The sequence below is a fragment of the Oncorhynchus mykiss genome, chromosome 18 (genome assembly GCF_057628025.1).
Source record: "Oncorhynchus mykiss isolate SJ-2025 chromosome 18, ASM5762802v1, whole genome shotgun sequence".
Lineage (NCBI taxonomy): Eukaryota > Metazoa > Chordata > Actinopteri > Salmoniformes > Salmonidae > Oncorhynchus > Oncorhynchus mykiss.
In genome coordinates, this window is record NC_143039.1 from 69,450,578 (window position 1) to 69,471,962 (window position 21,385).

The 21,385-nt window shown below is 46.4% G+C and overlaps 1 protein-coding gene across 4 annotated transcripts in view; it reads right to left on the reverse strand.

The window, feature by feature from the left end:
* Window positions 1-1,763: 1,763 nt before the first annotated feature.
* The window catches only part of hsf1a (heat shock transcription factor 1a), a 32,744-nt gene continuing 13,122 nt past the window's right edge, over window positions 1,764-21,385 (reverse strand). Inside the window, exons 6-14 of one of the 4 annotated variants that reach the window (XM_021570534.3) lie at window positions 18,497-18,558; window positions 18,304-18,400; window positions 17,676-17,812; window positions 17,360-17,584; window positions 16,147-16,221; window positions 15,170-15,275; window positions 14,774-14,827; window positions 13,398-13,458; window positions 1,764-4,649 (exon numbers count right to left, since the gene is read on the reverse strand). In XM_021570534.3, the coding sequence (XP_021426209.3) occupies window positions 4,462-4,649; window positions 13,398-13,458; window positions 14,774-14,827; window positions 15,170-15,275; window positions 16,147-16,221; window positions 17,360-17,584; window positions 17,676-17,812; window positions 18,304-18,400; window positions 18,497-18,558 (1,005 nt within the window). In that variant the 3' untranslated portion in view covers window positions 1,764-4,461. 4 annotated transcript variants of the gene reach the window in all.

The following is a 21,385-nucleotide window of genomic DNA, read 5'->3' on the forward strand; positions in this document are numbered from 1 at the left end:
GCGGCCTTTCAGGTTATGTCGATATAGGACTTGTTTTACTGTGGATATAGATACTTTTGTACCTGTTTCCTCCAGCATCTTCACAAGGTCCTTTGCTGTTATTCTGAGATTGATTTGCACTTTTCGCACCAAAGTACGTTCATCTCTAGGAGACAGAACGCTTCTCCTGCCTAAGCGGTATGACGGCTGCGTGGTCCCATGGTGTTTAAACTTGCGTATATTTGGAAATTGCTCCCAAGGCTGAACCAGACTTGTGGTCTACTTTTTTCTGAGGTTTTGATTTTCCCATGATGTCCCATGATGTCAAGCAAAGAGGCACCGAGTGTGAAGGTAGGCCTTGAAATACATCCACAGGTACACCTCCAATTTACTCAAATTATGTCAATTAGCCTATCAGAAGCTTCTAAAGCATGACATAATTTTCTGGAATTTTCCAAGCTGTTTAAAAGGTACAGTCAATTTAAAGTATCTAAACGTCTGACCCACTGGAATTGTGATACAGTTAATTACACGTGAAATAATCTGTCTGTAAACAATTATGTAAACAAAATTGACTTGTGTCATGCACAAACCAACTTGCCAAAACTATAGTTTGTTACTTCTTATGGCTCGGGGGCAGTATTGAGTAGCTTGGATGAAAAGGTGCCCATTGTAAACGGCCAGCTCCTCAGTCTCAGTTGCTAATATATGCATATTATTATTGGTATTGGATAGAAAACACTCTAAGGTTTCTAAAACGGTTTGAATGATGTCTGTGAGTATAACAGAACTCATATGGCAGGCAAAATCCCGAGGAGAAATCAAAACAGGAAGTGAGAAATATGAGCTTGGTATGTATTCACCACAGTTCCCAATGAAATCCCCGAGATATGATGTTGCACTTCCTAGGGCTTCCACTAGATGTCAATCGTCTATAGAAATTTGAATGAGACTTCTGTGTTGTGGGACTGAATGAGAGCAGAATCTATCAGGTGACTGGCAGTCAGTCATTTTTTGATCACGCACATTCCTCATGGCATCTATTGCTCATCAAGACACAAAGAATACTCCGGTTGGAACTTTATTGAAGCTATATGTTAATCAGCATTTGAAGGTAGTTGAATTGCAGGTGTGTCAGACTAAAATATATCTTCACTTCTGAAGGTGCAGAAAATGTGGAACTGGAACCTGCTGACTTCCATATGAAACCTTGTATCAAGTTTCTACGCTACAGATTTCAGTGTACTGACCAGTCGGCAGGACAGAGAGACAGTGATCAAGCCCACTAGCAAATTTTGTTGTTTGTGTTGGTCTATTTAAACTTAAAGATGACACTGTATGTAAACTTTTTGCGCAATTATATACAAGTTATCCTGTACGTTATATTTTATTCGTTGCATAAACGAGAAAGACAAGAGGCTACCAAAAACTGATTCAGATGAATACGGATCAGTGTTTTAAATCCCTGTGAAAATTGCACAAAAGCTCAAACAATATACTCAATCTTTATTAAGGTTTGTTATTTTGGAATTTCAGCAAGTACTGTACTTCCCAGTAGAGAAAATGTGAGAAATATTAATCTCCACTGTCAGAAACGGTACATTGCTAAATGTATGTTACTTGAAAGTAAACTCTACATTAAAAGTAACATCTATTTTTGACCATCAAACTAATGTCTCCATATTTTTCATGTTCTGAAGGGGGAGCACTGTTTGTTCTCCAATTGCCTGTTCAACTGATTACTCAATCAGTTGCAACTACAATATCACCTTAAATGCAGCAGATAATGTACAATTCATTTATTTTATTTGAAACATACCATATACAAAATATTGTTCTCGTGCGTAATATGGGATTCTCCGGTAATATGGGATTCTCCGCCGGTAAAATTGGTAAAAGTTCTTAACTCAAAACTCCGCACATCAATACACTCCAATAATTCCCCCTTCTCCGTCTCAATGGCCATTTATTAAAAAAAACTAACTAGTTTGAACAAACTAAAAATGACCTCCGGGGGCAGTAAAAGTAACATTTCACAAAGTTCCTCACACTCGAACCAATATTAAATTGTTTTCCTAGAAAAGGATTTGACAAAAAAAAAAAAAGAAGCTTGAAGGAAACAGGCTTCCAAATGAGGACCATAGGACTGAGTAGACATTGAGGGAGGATAAACATGTAATCCTGCTTTAAGTTAAACTATTTTCCAAAAAGCAACTCATAATGGGATGTGCTGGCTCGCAAATAATTCACTCGGGGATATTATGTCCGTCTCTTGTCATAGACAGAAAGCGTCCTAAAAGCAGTCTGTACAATTGCATAAAGGGCCAGTCTTAATTCAAAGGATTTGATTTCAAGACATGAATACTTGCTGTGAACAAAAGGGTTATCCACTAAAAGAGGGTTCAAATGCATTCCTGACCCCCCCCTTTTGGTATTTGCCCTAGAACTGCACTGCTGATTCCCTGCACTAGAACAGTGTTCCCCAACTCCAGTACCACCAACAGCACACGTTTGCTCCAGAGAATCTCACCTGATTCAACACAGAGGACTTGATGGTTATATGGCAAGTTGAATCAGGTGTGCTGTTGGGGCTCGCATGGTCTGACCTAGGTATTAGATGGATGTACCTAATAAACTGGCCAGTGGGTGTATATACACTTTAAAGCTAGAGTCCTTAATCAAAACAATAAAGCCCCCCCCAAATTCTGCATTGATAAAAAGCTGAGGTATAGGCCTAGAGAAATGTAACCTCTCAACTTCATAGAGCTGAAGATGCAAGGACCCCAATTAGAGATCCCAATTAAGTTATTCCCCCTAATTTCGTGGTATCCAATTGGTAATTACAGTCTCATTGCTGTGACTCGCGTACGGACTCGGGAGTCGAAGGTCGAGAGCCATGCATCCCCCGAAATACAACCCAACCATGTTTTGAGGCTATATAGTGTTTGTTTACAGTTACACTGAACAACAATATAAACACAATATGTAAAGAGTTGGTCCCATGTTGCATGAGATGAAATTTCCCAGAAATGTTCCATACAGACAAAAAGCTTATTTTTCTCATTTTCTGCACAAATTTGTTAACATCCCTGTATTTCTCCATTGCCAAGATATTCCATCCACCTGACAGGTGTTGAATATCAAGAAGCTGCTTAAACAGCATGAACATTATACACGTCCGACTTGTGCTGGTGATAAAATGCCACTTCAACATGGGCAGTTTTGTCACAACACAATGCCACAAGTGTATCAAGTTTTAAGGGAGTGTGCAATTGGCATGCTGAGTGCAGGAATGTCCACCAGAGCTGTTGCCAGAGAATTGAATGTTAATTTCTGTACCATAAGCCACCTCCAAAGTAATTTTAGAGAATTTGGCAGTACGTCCAACCGGCCTCACTAAAGCAGACCACGTGTAACCAGGCTAGCCCAGGACCTCCACGTCTGGCTTCTTGTCTGAGACCAGCCCCCAGACAGCCGATGAAACAGGAGTATTTCAGTCTAATAAAGCCCTTTTGGGGGGAAAAACATATTCTGGTGGGCCTCTACACTCTCCAAGGCCCATTCATGGCTACACCCCTGCCCAGTCATGTGAAATCCTTAGATTAAGGCCTAATTAATTCCAATTGAATGGCTCCCTTATATGAACTGTAACCAATAAAATCTTTGAAACTGTTGCATTTATATTTTGGTTCAGTATACATTGTTTACAAACAAAACAAGATTTTAACTTGGGGTTCTGATGGGGAGCGACAGTTGAACTAAGCTCATGAGGCATTTCTAAGTTATTATCTTCTAGAATGCTTAGATGTAGCAACTAAAGGATTCTATCATTAAAACTTCAATAACTGAAATACCAACAGCATTCCATTATGAATTATGCAATGAAAACATGTCAAACAAAACACTTTCTGCAGCTAATGTGAATAAATCAAGATAATGGTGCAGTACAAATATTTAAAAACACTTAAAAGTATAAAGGTACTACCATTATATCAATAGGTAAAAGAAAATAACCCCCCCCCCCCCCTCTCCAGAAAAAATTGAAATAAAAATATTAAGTGTTTTTTCCCCAGAAACAGTAATGTACTGGATCGATGCCCTGTGTTACAACAATTATTCTGAATACTTCCACTTTTATTCATTAAAGAAACTTGGTTGTCAATGCTTAACTTGACCCGGTAATGATTACGCTTTTAGGGAGTTTTATTTAAGGCCCGCCAATAAGACCACAGATAATTCAACCCTGGAAGTCATTTCCAAGAGCTGAACAAACCATTGCAGTAATTTAAAATCGAACTTCTGTTTCGATTAATCTAAAGCAAAATTCTTTCACTAGGAAGTTTAAGCCTTGAAATGAATGAAGCTCAATAGCTCAGAGAATAGTGAAAAACCATAATTTGGATTCAACCGGGTTGTTTTGTCATTATCTGCACATGAACACGACAAAATAAAATTAAGTACATCCCTTTATAAAAAGTTTCTTCAGGATAATTTGGGCTTGTCTGGTGCTGCTATGTCAGAGGTGAGTGAGATGGTAGGTTCCTCTTCAGGGTCCTGGCTGAAATAAAAGTCCCCCTCCAGCAGAGTGGGGAGGTCCGCCCCCCCGTTCTCATTGGTCAATGGGTCAGTTAGTAGCATTGGCTGGTTGGTGTACTGGACAAGCTGCTTCCCTGCTTTAATCAACATATGAAAACACATGAGATAATTTTTTGCATAGGAAAATAAGCATAATTAAATATAATGGCTGAGCATTGTATAATATAAATCAAGGTAAATTGGAAGCACAGTGTAGTTTATTTTATTGACTACTGGCGTTAACGTAATCCCAGTGATACGCTTGCTGGAGTTAGTGTTGATAACTGGAGTTGATTGAGAGGAGTATGTTTAACTCCATAAGAGTAACCAGAGACAGGGAGAGATATCCATGGGTTGAGTATCCACAGCCCCTTTACACATCTTTTGAGAATACAGCAAGAAGTTTAAGCCGCACATATTCAGAGTTGATTCAACCGTGTGAATTTTGGCAGTATGTAGTATGTGCGGAATATGTTGCTTTTTGGGCGACCTGACCAAATTCAGATAGAAATGTGAGTTATACATTAGTCACCCATTTAAAGCAACTCGGAGAAGTGGCAGCTCCATTCTACACTCCCCATTTGCCTGCTTCCCATTCTTAAGTTTCATTTTTCACAGCTGAAGGGTTTTTCATAAGGCTTCGAACAGCTGATAACCAAAAATATGGTATTATCGAAAACATATTTCACACTGGTTTAAATGATACAATGATTCTCTGCACTGCTTGTTCTGTCACAAACTTAAATTAGGCGAACAGTTGAGAATTTTTAGCAACCAGGAAATGTTGGAGCAAATTCCCAGCATGCTCTTTTGCAAGAAGATTTTTTTTAAATGGTTTGTTTTTGTTCATTGATCGTTATTAACCTTATGGTATACAAAGATAAATACACATTTTTCTAAACTAACCCAATTTTTAAGTGGTTAGAATTATTGCAGCCGTTAGTATACCTGTTCTAGGTAGTCATTTAAAATGACACCTTTCAGTCTGGCAATCACTGACAGCCGGTTGTGGTGGATGCAAAGTTACGATTGTTGGATGTCTTTCTGGCTGGATTCCATAAGGAATTAGATGTCACAGTAATTGGTGGTAACCTGATCATTCATTCATTCAAATAGCAGTGGGAAATATGCTAACTAGGCTTTACTCCCTACAGTGTTAAAAAAGGTAATCTACTAAAGTGGAAATGTACTCCAATTGAGTTGATTATTCAAAACACAGAAAAATCTAAAATGACATGAGTTTATTAAAAACACAAAACTGAAACCAGAGTAGTTTTGACTCTAAAATGGGGGTGGGATCAAATGGTGTTGAATTTGACTCCATGATGGTAGCAGCAGCGGCGGTACTATCAGCGGCAGTGGCAGTACTATCAGCAGCAGTAGAAGTGGCAGCGGCGGTACTATCAGCAGCAGTAGAAGTGGCAGTACTATCAGCAGCAGTAGAAGTGGCAGTACTATCAGCAGCAGTAGAAGTGGCAGCGGCGGTACTATCAGCAGCAGTAGAAGTGGCAGCGGCGGTACTATCAGCAACAGTAGAAGTGGCAGCGGCGGTACTATCAGCAGCAGTAGAAGTGGCAGCGGCGGAACTATCAGCAGCAGTAGAAGTGGCAGCGGCGGTACTATCAGCAGCAGTAGAAGTGGCAGCGGCGGAACTATCAGCAGCAGTAGAAGTGGCAGCGGCGGTACTATCAGCAGCAGTAGAAGTGGCAGTACTATCAGCAGCAGTAGAAGTGGCAGCGGCGGTACTATCAGCAGCAGTAGAAGTGGCAGCGGCGGTACTATCAGCAGCTGTAGAAGTGGCAGCGGCGGTACTATCAGCAGCAGTAGAAGTGGCAGCGGCGGTACTATCTGCAGCAGTAGAAGTGGCAGCGGCGGTACTATCTGCAGCAGTAGAAGTGGCAGCGGCGGTACTATCAGCAGCAGTAGAAGTGGCAGCGGCGGTACTATCAGCAGCAGTAGAAGTGGCAGCGGCGGTACTATCAGCAGCAGTAGAAGTGGCAGCGGCGGTACTATCAGCAGCAGTAGAAGTGGCAGCGGCGGTACTATCAGCAGCAGTAGAAGTGGCAGCGGCGGTACTATCTGCAGCAGTAGAAGTGGCAGCGGCGGTACTATCAGCAGCAGTAGAAGTGGCAGCGGCGGTACTATCAGCAGCAGTAGAAGTGGCAGCGGCGGTACTATCAGCAGCTGTAGAAGTGGCAGCGGCGGTACTATCAGCAGCAGTAGAAGTGGCAGCGGCGGTACTATCTGCAGCAGTAGAAGTGGCAGCGGCGGTACTATCTGCAGCAGTAGAAGTGGCAGCGGCGGTACTATCAGCAGCAGTAGAAGTGGCGGTACTATCTGCAGCAGTAGAAGTGGCAGCGGCGGTACTATCAGCAGCAGTAGAAGTGGCAGCGGCGGTACTATCAGCAGCAGTAGAAGTGGCAGCGGCGGTACTATCAGCAGCAGTAGAAGTGGCAGCGGCGGTACTATCTGCAGCAGTAGAAGTGGCAGCGGCGGTACTAGCAGCAGCAGTAGAAGTGGCAGCGGTGGTACTATCTGCAGCAGTAGAAGTGGCAGCGGCGGTACTATCAGCAACAGTAGAAGTGGCAGCGGCGGTACTATCAGCAACAGTAGAAGTGGCAGCGGTGGTACTATCAGCAGCAGTAGAAGTGGCAGCGGCGGTACTATCTGCAGCAGTAGAAGTGGCAGCGGCGGTACTATCAGCGGCAGTAGAAGTGGCAGCGGCGGAACTATCAGCGGCAGTAGAAGTGGCAGCGGCGGTACTATCAGCAGCAGTAGTAGTGGCAGTACTATCAGCAGCAGTAGAAGTGGCAGCGGCGGTACTATCTGCAGCAGTAGAAGTGGCAGCGGCAGTACTATCAGCGGCAGTAGAAGTGGCAGCGGCGGTACTAGCAGCAGCAGTAGTAGTGGCAGTACTATCAGCAGCAGTAGAAGTGGCAGCGGCGGTACTATCTGCAGCAGTAGAAGTGGCAGCGGCGGTACTATCAGCAGCAGTAGAAGTGGCAGTACTATCAGCAGCAGTAGAAGTGGCAGCGGCGGTACTAGCAGCAGCAGTAGAAGTGGCAGCGGTGGTACTATCAGCAGCAGTAGAAGTGGCAGCGGTGGTACTATCAGCAGCAGTAGAAGTGGCAGTACTATCAGCAGCAGTAGAAGTGGCAGCGGCGGTACTATCAGCAGCAGTAGAAGTGGCAGCGGTGGTACTATCAGCAGCAGTAGAAGTGGCAGCGGCGGTACTATCAGCAGCAGTAGAAGTGGCAGCGGCGGTACTATCAGCAGCAGTAGAAGTGGCAGCGGCAGTACTAGCAGCAGCAGTAGAAGTGGCAGCGGCGGAACTATCAGCAGCAGTAGAAGTGGCAGCGGCGGTACTATCAACAGCAGTAGAAGTGGCGGTACTATCAGCGGCAGTAGAAGTGGCAGCGGCGGTACTATCAACAGCAGTAGAAGTGGCGGTACTATCAGCAGCAGTAGAAGTGGCAGCGGCGGTACTATCAGCAGCAGTAGAAGTGGCGGTACTATCAGCAGCAGTAGAAGTGGCAGCGGCGGTACTATCAACAGCAGTAGAAGTGGCGGTACTATCAGCAGCAGTAGAAGTGGCAGCGGCGGTACTATCAGCAGCAGTAGAAGTGGCGGTACTATCAGCGGCAGTAGAAGTGGCAGCGGCGGTACTATCAGCAGCAGTAGAAGTGGCAGCGGCGGTACTATCAGCAGCAGTAGAAGTGGCAGCGGCGGTACTATCAGCAGCAGTAGAAGTGGCAGCGGCGGTACTATCAGCAGCAGTAGAAGTGGCAGCGGCGGTACTATCAGCGGCAGTAGAAGTGGCAGCGGCGGTACTAGCAGCGGCAGTAGAAGTGGCAGCGGCGGTAATATCAGCAGCAGTAGAAGTGGCAGCGGCGGTACTATCAGCGGCAGTATAAGTGGCAGCGGCGGTACTAGCAGCAGCTGTAGAAGTGGCAGCGGCGGTACTATCAGCAGCAGTAGAAGTGGCAGCGGCGGTACTATCAGCAGCAGTAGAAGTGGCAGCGGCGGTACTATCAGCAGCAGTAGAAGTGGCAGCGGCGGTACTATCAGCAGCTGTAGAAGTGGCAGCGGCGGTACTATCAGCAGCAGTAGAAGTGGCAGCGGCGGTACTATCTGCAGCAGTAGAAGTGGCAGCGGCGGTACTATCTGCAGCAGTAGAAGTGGCAGCGGCGGTACTATCAGCAGCAGTAGAAGTGGCGGTACTATCTGCAGCAGTAGAAGTGGCAGCGGCGGTACTATCAGCAGCAGTAGAAGTGGCAGCGGCGGTACTATCAGCAGCAGTAGAAGTGGCAGCGGCGGTACTATCAGCAGCAGTAGAAGTGGCAGCGGCGGTACTATCTGCAGCAGTAGAAGTGGCAGCGGCGGTACTAGCAGCAGCAGTAGAAGTGGCAGCGGTGGTACTATCTGCAGCAGTAGAAGTGGCAGCGGCGGTACTATCAGCAACAGTAGAAGTGGCAGCGGCGGTACTATCAGCAACAGTAGAAGTGTTAGCGGCGGTACTATCTGCAGCAGTAGAAGTGGCAGCGGCGGTACTATCAGCAGCAGTAGAAGTGGCAGCGGTGGTACTATCAGCAGCAGTAGAAGTGGCAGCGGCGGTACTATCTGCAGCAGTAGAAGTGGCAGCGGCGGTACTATCAGCGGCAGTAGAAGTGGCAGCGGCGGTACTATCAGCAGCAGTAGTAGTGGCAGTACTATCAGCAGCAGTAGAAGTGGCAGCGGCGGTACTATCTGCAGCAGTAGAAGTGGCAGCGGCGGTACTATCTGCAGCAGTAGAAGTGGCAGCGGCAGTACTATCAGCGGCAGTAGAAGTGGCAGCGGCGGTACTAGCAGCAGCAGTAGTAGTGGCAGTACTATCAGCAGCAGTAGAAGTGGCAGCGGCGGTACTATCTGCAGCAGTAGAAGTGGCAGCGGCGGTACTATCAGCAGCAGTAGAAGTGGCAGTACTATCAGCAGCAGTAGAAGTGGCAGCGGCGGTACTAGCAGCAGCAGTAGAAGTGGCAGCGGTGGTACTATCAGCAGCAGTAGAAGTGGCAGCGGTGGTACTATCAGCAGCAGTAGAAGTGGCAGTACTATCAGCAGCAGTAGAAGTGGCAGCGGCGGTACTATCAGCAGCAGTAGAAGTGGCAGCGGTGGTACTATCAGCAGCAGTAGAAGTGGCAGCGGCGGTACTATCAGCAGCAGTAGAAGTGGCAGCGGCGGTACTATCAGCAGCAGTAGAAGTGGCAGCGGCAGTACTAGCAGCAGCAGTAGAAGTGGCAGCGGCGGAACTATCAGCAGCAGTAGAAGTGGCAGCGGCGGTACTATCAACAGCAGTAGAAGTGGCGGTACTATCAGCGGCAGTAGAAGTGGCAGCGGCGGTACTATCAACAGCAGTAGAAGTGGCGGTACTATCAGCAGCAGTAGAAGTGGCAGCGGCGGTACTATCAGCAGCAGTAGAAGTGGCGGTACTATCAGCAGCAGTAGAAGTGGCAGCGGCGGTACTATCAACAGCAGTAGAAGTGGCGGTACTATCAGCAGCAGTAGAAGTGGCAGCGGCGGTACTATCAGCAGCAGTAGAAGTGGCGGTACTATCAGCGGCAGTAGAAGTGGCAGCGGCGGTACTATCAGCAGCAGTAGAAGTGGCAGCGGCGGTACTATCAGCAGCAGTAGAAGTGGCAGCGGCGGTACCATCAGCAGCAGTAGAAGTGGCAGCGGCGGTACTATCAGCAGCAGTAGAAGTGGCAGCGGCGGTACTATCAGCGGCAGTAGAAGTGGCAGCGGCGGTACTAGCAGCGGCAGTAGAAGTGGCAGCGGCGGTAATATCAGCAGCAGTAGAAGTGGCAGCGGCGGTACTATCAGCAGCAGTAGAAGTGGCAGCGGCGGTACTAGCAGCAGCAGTAGAAGTGGCAGCGGCGGTACTATCAGCAGCAGTAGAAGTGGCAGCGGCGGTACTATCAGCAGCAGTAGAAGTGGCAGCGGCGGTACTATCAGCAGCAGTAGAAGTGGCAGCGGCGGTACTATCAGCAGCAGTAGAAGTGGCAGCGGCGGTACTATCAGCAGCAGTAGAAGTGGCAGCGGCGGTACTAGCAGCAACAGTAGAAGTGGCAGCGGCGGTACTATCAGCGGCAGTAGAAGTGGCAGAGGCGGTACTATCAGCAGCAGTAGAAGTGGCAGTACTATCAGCAGCAGTAGAAGTGGCAGCGGTGGTACTAGCAGCAGCAGTAGAAGTGGCAGCGGTGGTACTATCAACAGCAGTAGAAGTGGCAGCGGCGGTACTATCAGCAGCAGTAGAAGTGGCAGCGGCGGTACTATCAGCAGCAGTAGAAGTGGCAGCGGCGGTACTATCAGCAGCAGTAGAAGTGGCAGTACTATCAGCAGCAGTAGAAGTGGCAGCGGCGGTACTATCAGCAGCAGTAGAAGTGGCAGCGGCGGAACTATCAGCGGCAGTAGAAGTAGCAGCGGCGGAACTATCAACAGCAGTAGAAGTGGCAGCGGCGGTACTATCAGCAGCAGTAGAAGTGGCAGTACTAGCAGCAGCAGTAGAAGTGGCAGCGGCGGTACTATCAGCAGCAGGAGAAGTGGCAGCGGCGGTACTATCAGCAGCAGTAGAAGTGGCAGCGGCGGTACTAGCAGCAACAGTAGAAGTGGCAGCGGCGGTACTATCAGCAGCAGTAGAAGTGGCAGCGGCGGTACTATCAGCAGCAGTAGAAGTGGCAGCGGTGGTACTAGCAGCAGCAGTAGAAGTGGCAGCGGCGGTACTATCAGCAGCAGTAGAAGTGGCAGCGGTGGTACTATCAGCAGCAGTAGAAGTGGCAGCGGCGGTACTAGCAGCAGCAGTAGAAGTGGCAGCGGCGGTACTATCAGCAGCAGTAGAAGTGGCAGCGGCGGTACTATCAGCAGCAGTAGAAGTGGCAGCGGCGGTACTAGCAGCAACAGTAGAAGTGGCAGCGGCGGTACTAGCAGCAACAGTAGAAGTGGCAGCGGCGGTACTATCAGCAGCAGTAGAAGTGGCAGCGGCGGTATTATCAGCAGCAGTAGAAGTGGCAGCGGTGGTACTAGCAGCAGCAGTAGAAGTGGCAGCGGCGGTACTATCAGCAGCAGTAGAAGTGGCAGCGGCGGTACTAGCAGCAGCAGTAGAAGTGGCAGCGGCGGTACTATCAGCAGCAGTAGAAGTGGCGGTACTATCAGCAGCAGTAGAAGTGGCAGCGGCGGTACTATCAGCAGCAGTAGAAGCGGCGGTACTATCAGCAGCAGTAGAAGCGGCGGTACTATCAGCAGCAGTAGAAGCGGCAGCGGCGGTACTATCAGCAGCAGTAGAAGCGGCGGTACTATCAGCAGCAGTAGAAGTGGCAGTAATATCAGCAGCAGTAGAAGTGGCAGTACTATCAGCAGCAGTAGAAGTGGCAGCGGCGGTACTATCAGCAGCAGTAGAAGTGGCAGCGGCGGTACTATCAGCAGCAGTAGAAGTGGCAGCGGCGGTACTATCAGCAGCAGTAGAAGTGGCAGCGGCGGTACTATCAGCAGCAGTAGAAGTGGCAGCGGCGGTACTATCAGCAGCAGTAGAAGTGGCAGCGGCGGTACTACCAGCAGCAGTAGAAGTGGCAGCGGCGGTACTATCAGCAGCAGTAGAAGTGGCAGTACTATCAGCAACAGTAGAAGTGGCAGTACTATCAGCAGCAGTAGAAGTGGCAGTACTATCAGCAGCAGTAGAAGTGGCAGCGGCGGTACTATCAGCAGCAGTAGAAGTGGCAGTACTATCAGCAACAGTAGAAGTGGCAGTACTATCAGCAGCAGTAGAAGTGGCAGTACTATCAGCAACAGTAGAAGTGGCAGCGGCGGTACTAGCAGCAGCAGTAGAAGTGGCAGCGGTGGTACTATCAGCAACAGTAGAAGTGGCAGCGGCGGTACTAGCAGCAGCAGTAGAAGTGGCAGCGGCGGTACTAGCAGCAGCAGTAGAAGTGGCAGCGGTGGTACTAGCAGCAGCAGTAGAAGTGGCAGCGGTGGTACTATCAGCAACAGTAGAAGTGGCAGCGGTGGTACTATCAGCAGCAGTAGAAGTGGCAGCGGCGGTACTATCAGCAACAGTAGAAGTGGCAGCGGCGGTACTAGCAGCAGCAGTAGAAGTGGCAGCGGTGGTACTATCAGCAGCAGTAGAAGTGGCAGCGGTGGTACTATCAGCAACAGTAGAAGTGGCAGCGGTGGTACTACCAGCAGCAGTAGAAGTGGCAGCGGCGGTACTATCAGCAGCAGTAGAAGTGGCAGCGGCGGTACTATCAGCAGCAGTAGAAGTGGCAGCGGCGGTACTATCAGCAGCAGTAGAAGTGGCAGCGGCGGTACTATCAGCAGCAGTAGAAGTGGCAGCGGCGGTACTATCAGCAGCAGTAGAAGTGGCAGCGGTGGTACTATCAGCAGCAGTAGAAGTGGCAGCGGTGGTACTATCAGCAGCAGTAGAAGTGGCGGTACTATCAGCAACAGTAGAAGTGGCAGCGGCGGTACTATCAGCAGCAGTAGAAGTGGCAGCGGCGGTACTATCAGCAGCAGTAGAAGTGGCAGCGGCGGTACTATCAGCAGCAGTAGAAGTGGCAGCGGCGGTACTATCAGCAGCAGTAGAAGTGGCAGCGGTGGTACTATCAGCAGCAGTAGAAGTGGCAGCGGTGGTACTATCAGCAGCAGTAGAAGTGGCAGCGGCGGTACTATCAGCAACAGTAGAAGTGGCAGCGGCGGTACTAGCAGCAGCAGTAGAAGTGGCAGCGGCGGTACTAGCAGCACACGGTCACTCCCATAAAACATCACATAAAAATGAAATGGATATTCAGCATGATATACAGTATATTAGGAGTTCTTACCGGTGTAGTTGTCACTTCTCTCAGCCCCTTTAGGTGGATCCGATGAAAGCAAGTCCTGGATCTAGAACAACGGGGGCCACAGTGAGACTAACTTATTTCATGAACAAAACAAAAGCAGTAAACAGCTAAAGACACAATCATCTTACCCTGCCAAGGCAGAGGGTCTATATCCATACCTCTTCCACCCCCTCAGGTCAATCACAACCAAAACCTCCCACCACCTGAACAGGTTCTTCCCTTGTATAGTGGCCCTTACCAACCCGGCCACAGTGATCTTCTCATTCATGGACTACAGTTCACTATTCATCCACTGACTATGCATCCTGAGTAGCGCAGTGGTCTAAGGCACTGCATCTCAGTGCTAGAGGTGTCACTACAGACCCTGGTTCGATCCCGGGCTGTTTCACATCTGGTTGTGATCGGGAGTCCCATAGGGCGGCGCACAATTGGCCCAGGGTTTGGCTGGGGTAACCAGTCATTGTAAATAAGAATTTGTTCTCAACTGACTTGTCTAGATAAATAAAAAGGTCAATAAAAACATTTAAGCACATTGCTCTTTGCGCTCAGAATTGATCCAATCCAGATTGTACGTACACAATGAACACCAAGCGATCATGCCCTTTGCCCTGAACCCGTAAAGTGCTTTATTTACACAGTCAAATTTTAAGAACCTTGCTAATATTGAGTTGCACCCCCACGTTTTTCCCCTCAGAACAGCCTCAATGTGTCAGGGCATGGACTCCACAAGGCGTCTAAAGCATTCCACAGGGATGCTGGCTCATGTTGACTCCAATGCTTCTCATAGTTGTGTCAAGATGGCTGGAAGTCTTTTGGGTGGTGGACCATTCCTGATACACACAGGAAACTGTGGAGCGTGAAAAACCCAGCAGCATTGCAATTCTAAACACAAATCAGTGCGCCTGGCACCTACTACCATACCCCGTTCAAAGGCACGTAATTTGTCTTGCCCATTCACCCTCTTAATGGCACACATACACAATCCATGTCTCAGTTGTCTCAAGGCTTAAAAATCTATCTTCAACATGTCTCCTCCCCTTCATCTACACTGATTGAAGTGACATCAATAAGGGATCATAGCTTTCACCTGGTCAGTCTGTCATGGAAAGAGCAGGTGGTCATAATGTTTTGTACACTGTGTATAAATCTGTATGCGCAACTCATAATGCAGCTTATAGTGTTGTCTGTAGATTTTAGCCTGATGTTCATTGTGTACATAAAGTGGATTGTGTAAATTCTGTCTGTATATCGTCTCTGTATATTCTGTTCATTGTCGCAGCACCATTTCACAGAGTCAAATTCCTGTTCATGCAAATGTATTTGGCGAATAAAGGTGATTTTGATTCCGTCTAACTTACACTGTCAAGGCTCTCCAGGTCGAATTCAGAGCCAGGCAGGGAAGAACTGAAGAACTGAAAGACAAGTAGTGGTAGAAAACATTATTATCCCATGGGGTTTAATTCCCATGGGAATTAGAAAATAGACATGAACCATAACTAACTCTTGTTGGTTTCATCTAGTCATTGTCCTCACTCACATCAGGTTGACCACCTAGCATCATCCTTCACAAAGCCACCGTCCCTTTAAAACACACCTAGAATTGCCCAGCAGCGACAAATCTCTAATCTGACCGGTTAGTGTTCCACATAGGAAACGCCCCAGCATACTGTTGTTGGGACAGAATATAGTAGCCCGATGTCAATCTGGTCCCACAAACAGATCCGGGATCAGGCTAGGAAAAAGGCTAAACTTACTTCAAAGAAGGGTGAGGACTCAAAATTGATGGACTGTGCATTCAGGATAGTCTGGAGGTTTTCCAGGCCATTGTCGATGCTGTCCAAATGGTCACTGAGCTCACTCCTACACCAAAAAGAGAAATCAACATGGTTCATATTCATCTTTGAACATCTCCCTGACTAAGCACACGCATTAAAGCAAATTAGCTGCTTAAAACAAATGGTAGTTAAATCAACCAACAACTCGTTTCACTTGAGCTGCAGAAGCCATTGGAAAAGCAATGAGTGGGACACACAATCACTGAGTTGTGAACCTGAAGCCCAGAAAGTGGAATGGTTTGCCTATAGTTCACTGGGCCTGTCACGGCAGGGTAGCCTAGTGGTTAGAGCGTTGGACTAGTACCCGAAGGTTGCAAGTTCGAATCCCCGAGCTGACAAATCTGTCATTCTGCCCCTGAACAGGCAGTTAACCCACTCTTCCTAGGCCGTCATTGTAAATAAGAATTTGTTCTTAACTGACTTGCCTAGTTAAATAAAGGTAAAATAAAAAAATAAAATAAAACCACTCACAGAATGATGATGCCGTTTGACCTAAATGGAGGGTAGACTTTGCGGATGAGCCGTATGCAGTTAGATTAACATTTGGACAAACCATGCTAAAATCAGCCATTTTTTCAAGCCCATGTGTGTTCAAAACACTGTTAATAATCAACAATGACACAAGTTGGTGCCAAATACTGAGGAGCTAAATCCGCTTGTAGACTCCAGGGATATGGTAAACTATTAGAAATTATACAAGCCTCAATAATGATTCAATATATATTTGCTCAATAGATACACAAATCACTTTGTTTATTTCTCTTACTACAGACCACACAGGCTTGACAGTTTGTTTTCTGGGCTTGTTGCTGGTGGCAATGCCAGGTACAGCAGCGTCAATCAAACATTCTGGGAGATGACAACAACAGTGTTTGTGGGCCAACTGAAATGCTAACCCTGGGATAGGTCTGAGGTGTAGAGACGAGGAGGGGCAGGGGAAGAGGCGGGAGACCTCTGACTTCTGTGTAGAACTGAAAAGATAAAAGAACAACAGCTGGAAAGAGGAGAGCAGACTACTACACACGGCACCCCATAGGTTGACTAAAGCCCAGGGGTGGGGATTACATAGGCTACGCGGCTTCTCATTGGCTGAAAATTTGAATAATGGGCATTGGGGGCACAGGAACAGAATTCGTAGCTGGTTTAAAAAGGAATCCCGTAATAAAAAATTAAAATGTACGGACACTCTAGGATACATGTATTTTGTCAGAGTACGATTTCAATAAAACAAACACTTTCATTTCAGCAGTGACACCGAAACTGTACAAGTCATTGACAGACAACACCCCCCCCCCCCCCAAAAAAAAGAGGTAAAAGAAGGAGGATGTTTGAGTGAGAGATGAACAGCATCGCTAATATATCGTAAACCATCTACATAAAGATAGAGTAGATTAAGATATACAGTATGCATTAGTTTGATTAAACATTGAGCAGCTTATTATGTACCGTTAGTAGCAACAGCCAGGATCCTACAACTAAAAAGCCAAGATGAAATGCAACAAATAAACAGAACTATGTCTAAAATGCCAAATAATCCATGTTTGGTTTGAAAGAATTAGCTAAGTCTTTGAAGTGTATACTTAGCAACACTCGGGACAAGCCAGTGGGTTTGTTTATGTAGAGCTTGTTGAACGACGGTGCTTATTAAACTAGCATAAAGTGCTAACAGCTGCCCTATTTATCAGTGGAGAGCTGCTTTGCGTCGCTAGCACATCCTCCTGATGCAATGTGATACACACAGAGATGGTGGCGCATGGGGAGAAACCTAGGGCATTAGGCTGGCTGCAGACGTCGACTGGCATGGGACAACAGAATATAAAAGATAATGAAAGGCTAGTGTGATGCAAGTGGATCGTAAGCGATGGACACACCCCGCCACGACCAACGGTTAAAAGCGTCAGGTGGAGTTCCTATCACTTGCTGTTGCCGCAGTGTGTTGAACAAATTTGAAATACAAGAGGTGAAAAAAAAAAAAAAAAAAAAAAAAACCTTTTTAGTAGAGAACTAGGCTCGTTGTGGTAATCTGTTGCTAGGTGTTCGGTGGGAGGGGCTGAGGGACAGACTGGCAGTGGAACCTGGACACGGTGACATAATCTGGGGATTACTCACTTGTCTAGACAGGCGAGGCTGAGACACTTCTGCTCCGTAGGGGTCGTGGGGGTGGGGGCCGCATTAGGCTCGTTGCTCTCCTGCAGGATGGAGTTGATGAAGTTGATGGGGGACAGAGGCGTGTCAACCTGGACCCCTGCCCCCCCGATCACAACCTCAGCAGGACACACCTCCTCCAAAACGTGACTGGACGGCTCCTCCTTTATGTGGACCAATGGACTCGTGCTGAAGACAGGAAGAGAAATTGACATTTTTTAAATTAGTGTTTATTTGGTATAGGGTAAGGAGTGGTTCCTGAATTTTAACAGTCACTAACCTTTCCTCCATCCACTCATTGGTGACCTCCACATGGCTGGCCTGAGCCAGGTCAGTGACATCTGAGATAATGGGGCCGTTGTTAAGTGACGACTCCGCCGTGAAGAGACCTGTACTGGTGAATGGGGAGCCCGAGGGCTGGGAGTAGGACACACGTTCACAAGAATACTAAATCTGCCCTGACATCCTAACAAGATCAGTTATGTAACACAGGCTTAAATAACATTACACCTTAGTGGTGCTCCAGCAACCACACCTCTCGGAATGCATTACCTCTGGCTGATTAACAGCCTGAAAAAAAAGTGACTTACAGTAGCTACATTCCCATGTCTGAGATATGAGTTGTTCATCTTTCCTGGGGAGCATCACACTTCTTGGTAACTTCACTAGCCTACATCAAAACATGCCTTGCAAATCCCTCAAATTGTAAAGTACAGCTGTATCAATAGCATAATTTGGCCTAAATATATTACTGTGAATTCAAATCAGCCCCCCCCCTCCAAACTCACAATACAAGAAGAGTGCTTTCTATCTGATATTACTACAGTATTTCAAGAGTGCAGGCCTGTTCCATTTATACCACCAGAAGGTGCCAATCTAGGCTAGGTTCCAGGAGAAGGTGAACTCACAGAGATAGAGGACGAGGCCTGAAGGTGTTCCAGAGAGTACTGCCTGCTGTACTTGGGCATGGAGTGGGCGGAGCTGCTGTCGTTCAGCATCAGGGGACTGTAGTACCATAGAGAGACCAGACAAGAGTCAGACAAATAAAAAAAACAGACCACTATTTGAGTGAATGAGAGGTTGCTATTCTAAATGACTTGCATCTTTCTCTTCATCCCCAGGACTCTGTTGGACTGCACCAGGGTCACTAGGAACTGGATGAGCTTGGGGAGACATTAGCACAGTAAGCAGTTGAACAGGGTGATATGGACAAAAAAAACATTTCACAATACATTTACTGGATTATCACAATAATGACAAATAGAATGTTAGGTTTATAACATGAATGTGAACTGAGTAGGCTACTTGTGTATATTACTGTACCCATAGTACTACCACCACCTTTGAATATGGTTGTTAAAACCTCTTTAGGCTAGGGGGCAGTATTTTGATGTTTGGATGAAAAACGTGCCCAAAGTAAACTGCCTATTTCTCCGGCCCAGAAGCTAGAATATGCATATAATTAGCAGATTAGGACAGAAAACTCTAAAGTTGACAAAACTGTCAAAATATTGTCTCTAAGTATAACAGAACTGATATGGCAGGCGAAAACCTGAGAAATCCATCCAGGAACTACACTTTTCCATTGCAAGCCTATCCTCCATTTAAAGGGATATCAACCAGATTCCTTTCCCTATGGCTTCCACAAGGTGTGAACAGTCTTTAGACAGTTTCAGGCCTTTATTCTGAAAAAATGAGCGAGAATGATCACATCGCGTCAGTGGATAGTCAGATGTCCTCAGATTTGTGCATGCGTGTGCACCTGGAGCGAGGCCTTTTATTTCTCTTCTATTGAAAAAGCTACGGTCCGGTTGAAATATTATCGATTATTTACTGTAAAAACAACCTGAGGATTGATTATAAAAAACATTTGACATGTTTCTATGAACTTTACTGACACTATTTGGAATTTTCGTCTGCCCCGTCATGACCGCACAAGCCTGTGGATTACTGAACAAAACACGCTAACCAAATGGAGGTTTTTGGATATAAAGAGAATCTTTATCGAATAAAACAAACATTTATTGTGCAACTGGGAGTCTTGTGAGTGCAAACATACGAAGATCAAAAGGTAAGTGATTAATTTTATTGCTTTTCTGACCAATCTACTTTGCTGCTAGCTGTTTGTAATGTTTTGTCTGCTGAGAGCTGTCCTCACATAATCACATGGTTTGCTATCACCGTAAAGCCTTTTTGAAATCTGACACGCCGGCTGGATTAACAACAAGTTAAACTGTTTTGGTATATTGTACTTGTGATTTCCTGAACATTAAATATTTTTAGTATTTTTTTTATTTTTACATTTCTATTACTCAAGCTGCCACTTTCCATTACTACATGCCTTTAGAAACACAAGACCGGCTGCTCGCTTTTTAGTCAGACAGCCAGCAAGCTGTTCCTTTGTGTCTGACCACAGAATCTGTTTGATTCTCTGTGTTTGAATTAGTTCATCGATGGTGCTAATCTCAAGACGAAGTCGTTTCTCTGTGACAGACTTGGTTGACTTGACAGCATCAACTAGGGAGAGTAGTAAGTTGCCAGTGACAAACTACAGTTGAGAACAGATGTGTCAAAAAGACGGCATAGCCAATTCCATCCGCAAGAACAAGGGGTTTTCCAGCAGGTGTGCTTCGGACAACCCTTCTGTTCCGTTTTGACTGCTAACAGATAGGTGAGAAACTTCCTCCTTCACCCATTAACACGATTATATGTCCACCTTGTGTGCCTCCATCTGTAAGGTTCCCTAGGGAAGCATCACTAAAGACAACTCGTTTCAGAGTCATCTTTTCCAACATGCTGAAACTTCAGTCACTTGTTGTGATTTCAGTTTACGAACAACTTTGTTTGCCCCATGGATGGTTTGTACAGTGGCGTGTTGTGTTGGCTGCCAAGTTGCAGTCAAACAATACATGGAGATCTACTCTGTCTAGCAACCCATAGAATTTGACCTCAATTGATCAGCTTCAATTCCACAGAGAGGGGATTTCCTTTGTACGGCTCTTGAAGTATCCATGTGGATGGGTTGAAGATTCTTGACAGAGCTTTCCTGTTGCATCAGTATAGTTTAGTCAACTGTAATAAACTCTATGCCAACATAAAAACTATGATGATCCTCACAGCCAACCTAGAAAACAGCTTTGAGGTGTGGAATCACAGTTGTAGCAAAGGTCTGTTGAGCCACCCCAGATGAAGTCATCAGCATGATCGGCAAATACTTCAGTCACATTGCAGTCTTGATCAAGCCAATAGAAGACTGCAGGATCCACCTGTGGCATTTTCCCACCTGTACTCAGCCTTGTTGCCTTGACTTTGTTGTACCAGTAGAGTGATTCATCTGCCAGGCCCCACACACACACACTTTTTTCGTTTCCACAGTGTTCCTCCGCACTTAGCTTCAGGCGGAAGTTAATGTGAATTTCCCTTGACAGATCTGTTCCCTGCAAAACTGCAGATTTGATGTCTGTGGAATGAAGTTTCCATTTATTCTGGCAGATCATCGTCGGCAGCAATTGGAGTGATTCTGAGGCGCATGTCAGTGAGTCTTTTGGGAGTCCATTAGCAGCCAGCACCTCAAAACCTCTAGCCACTAGACATGGTTTTGGCACAATTCCAGTCAAGGATTCTTTAAGGGTACAAGCCCACCTTGTTGAGACACATTTTTGGCCAATGTCTGACTTCCACAAACACTAAATTTTTCCTCCAATTACTGAGTCTATCTAGTTTAGCGGAGTCAAATGACACGTCCTTGGTTTCAAGTATATCATTTTGAATGTCATTCTACTTTTCTCGATCTTCCATTGGTTTAATTCTGAGATGGTCTACAAGTGACAGGTCAGCTGACCCCGTTGTACCAGAAAGTGTAGCTGGTTCAGAGTACTGCAAGCTGTACCAGTTCCGGTGTTTTCCTTTGGATTTTCCTGCTCGTCCAATGACTGAATACCACTTTCTCTGTCCATGTATTTAACAGTTTGTCCAGTTTTTAGATTGGAA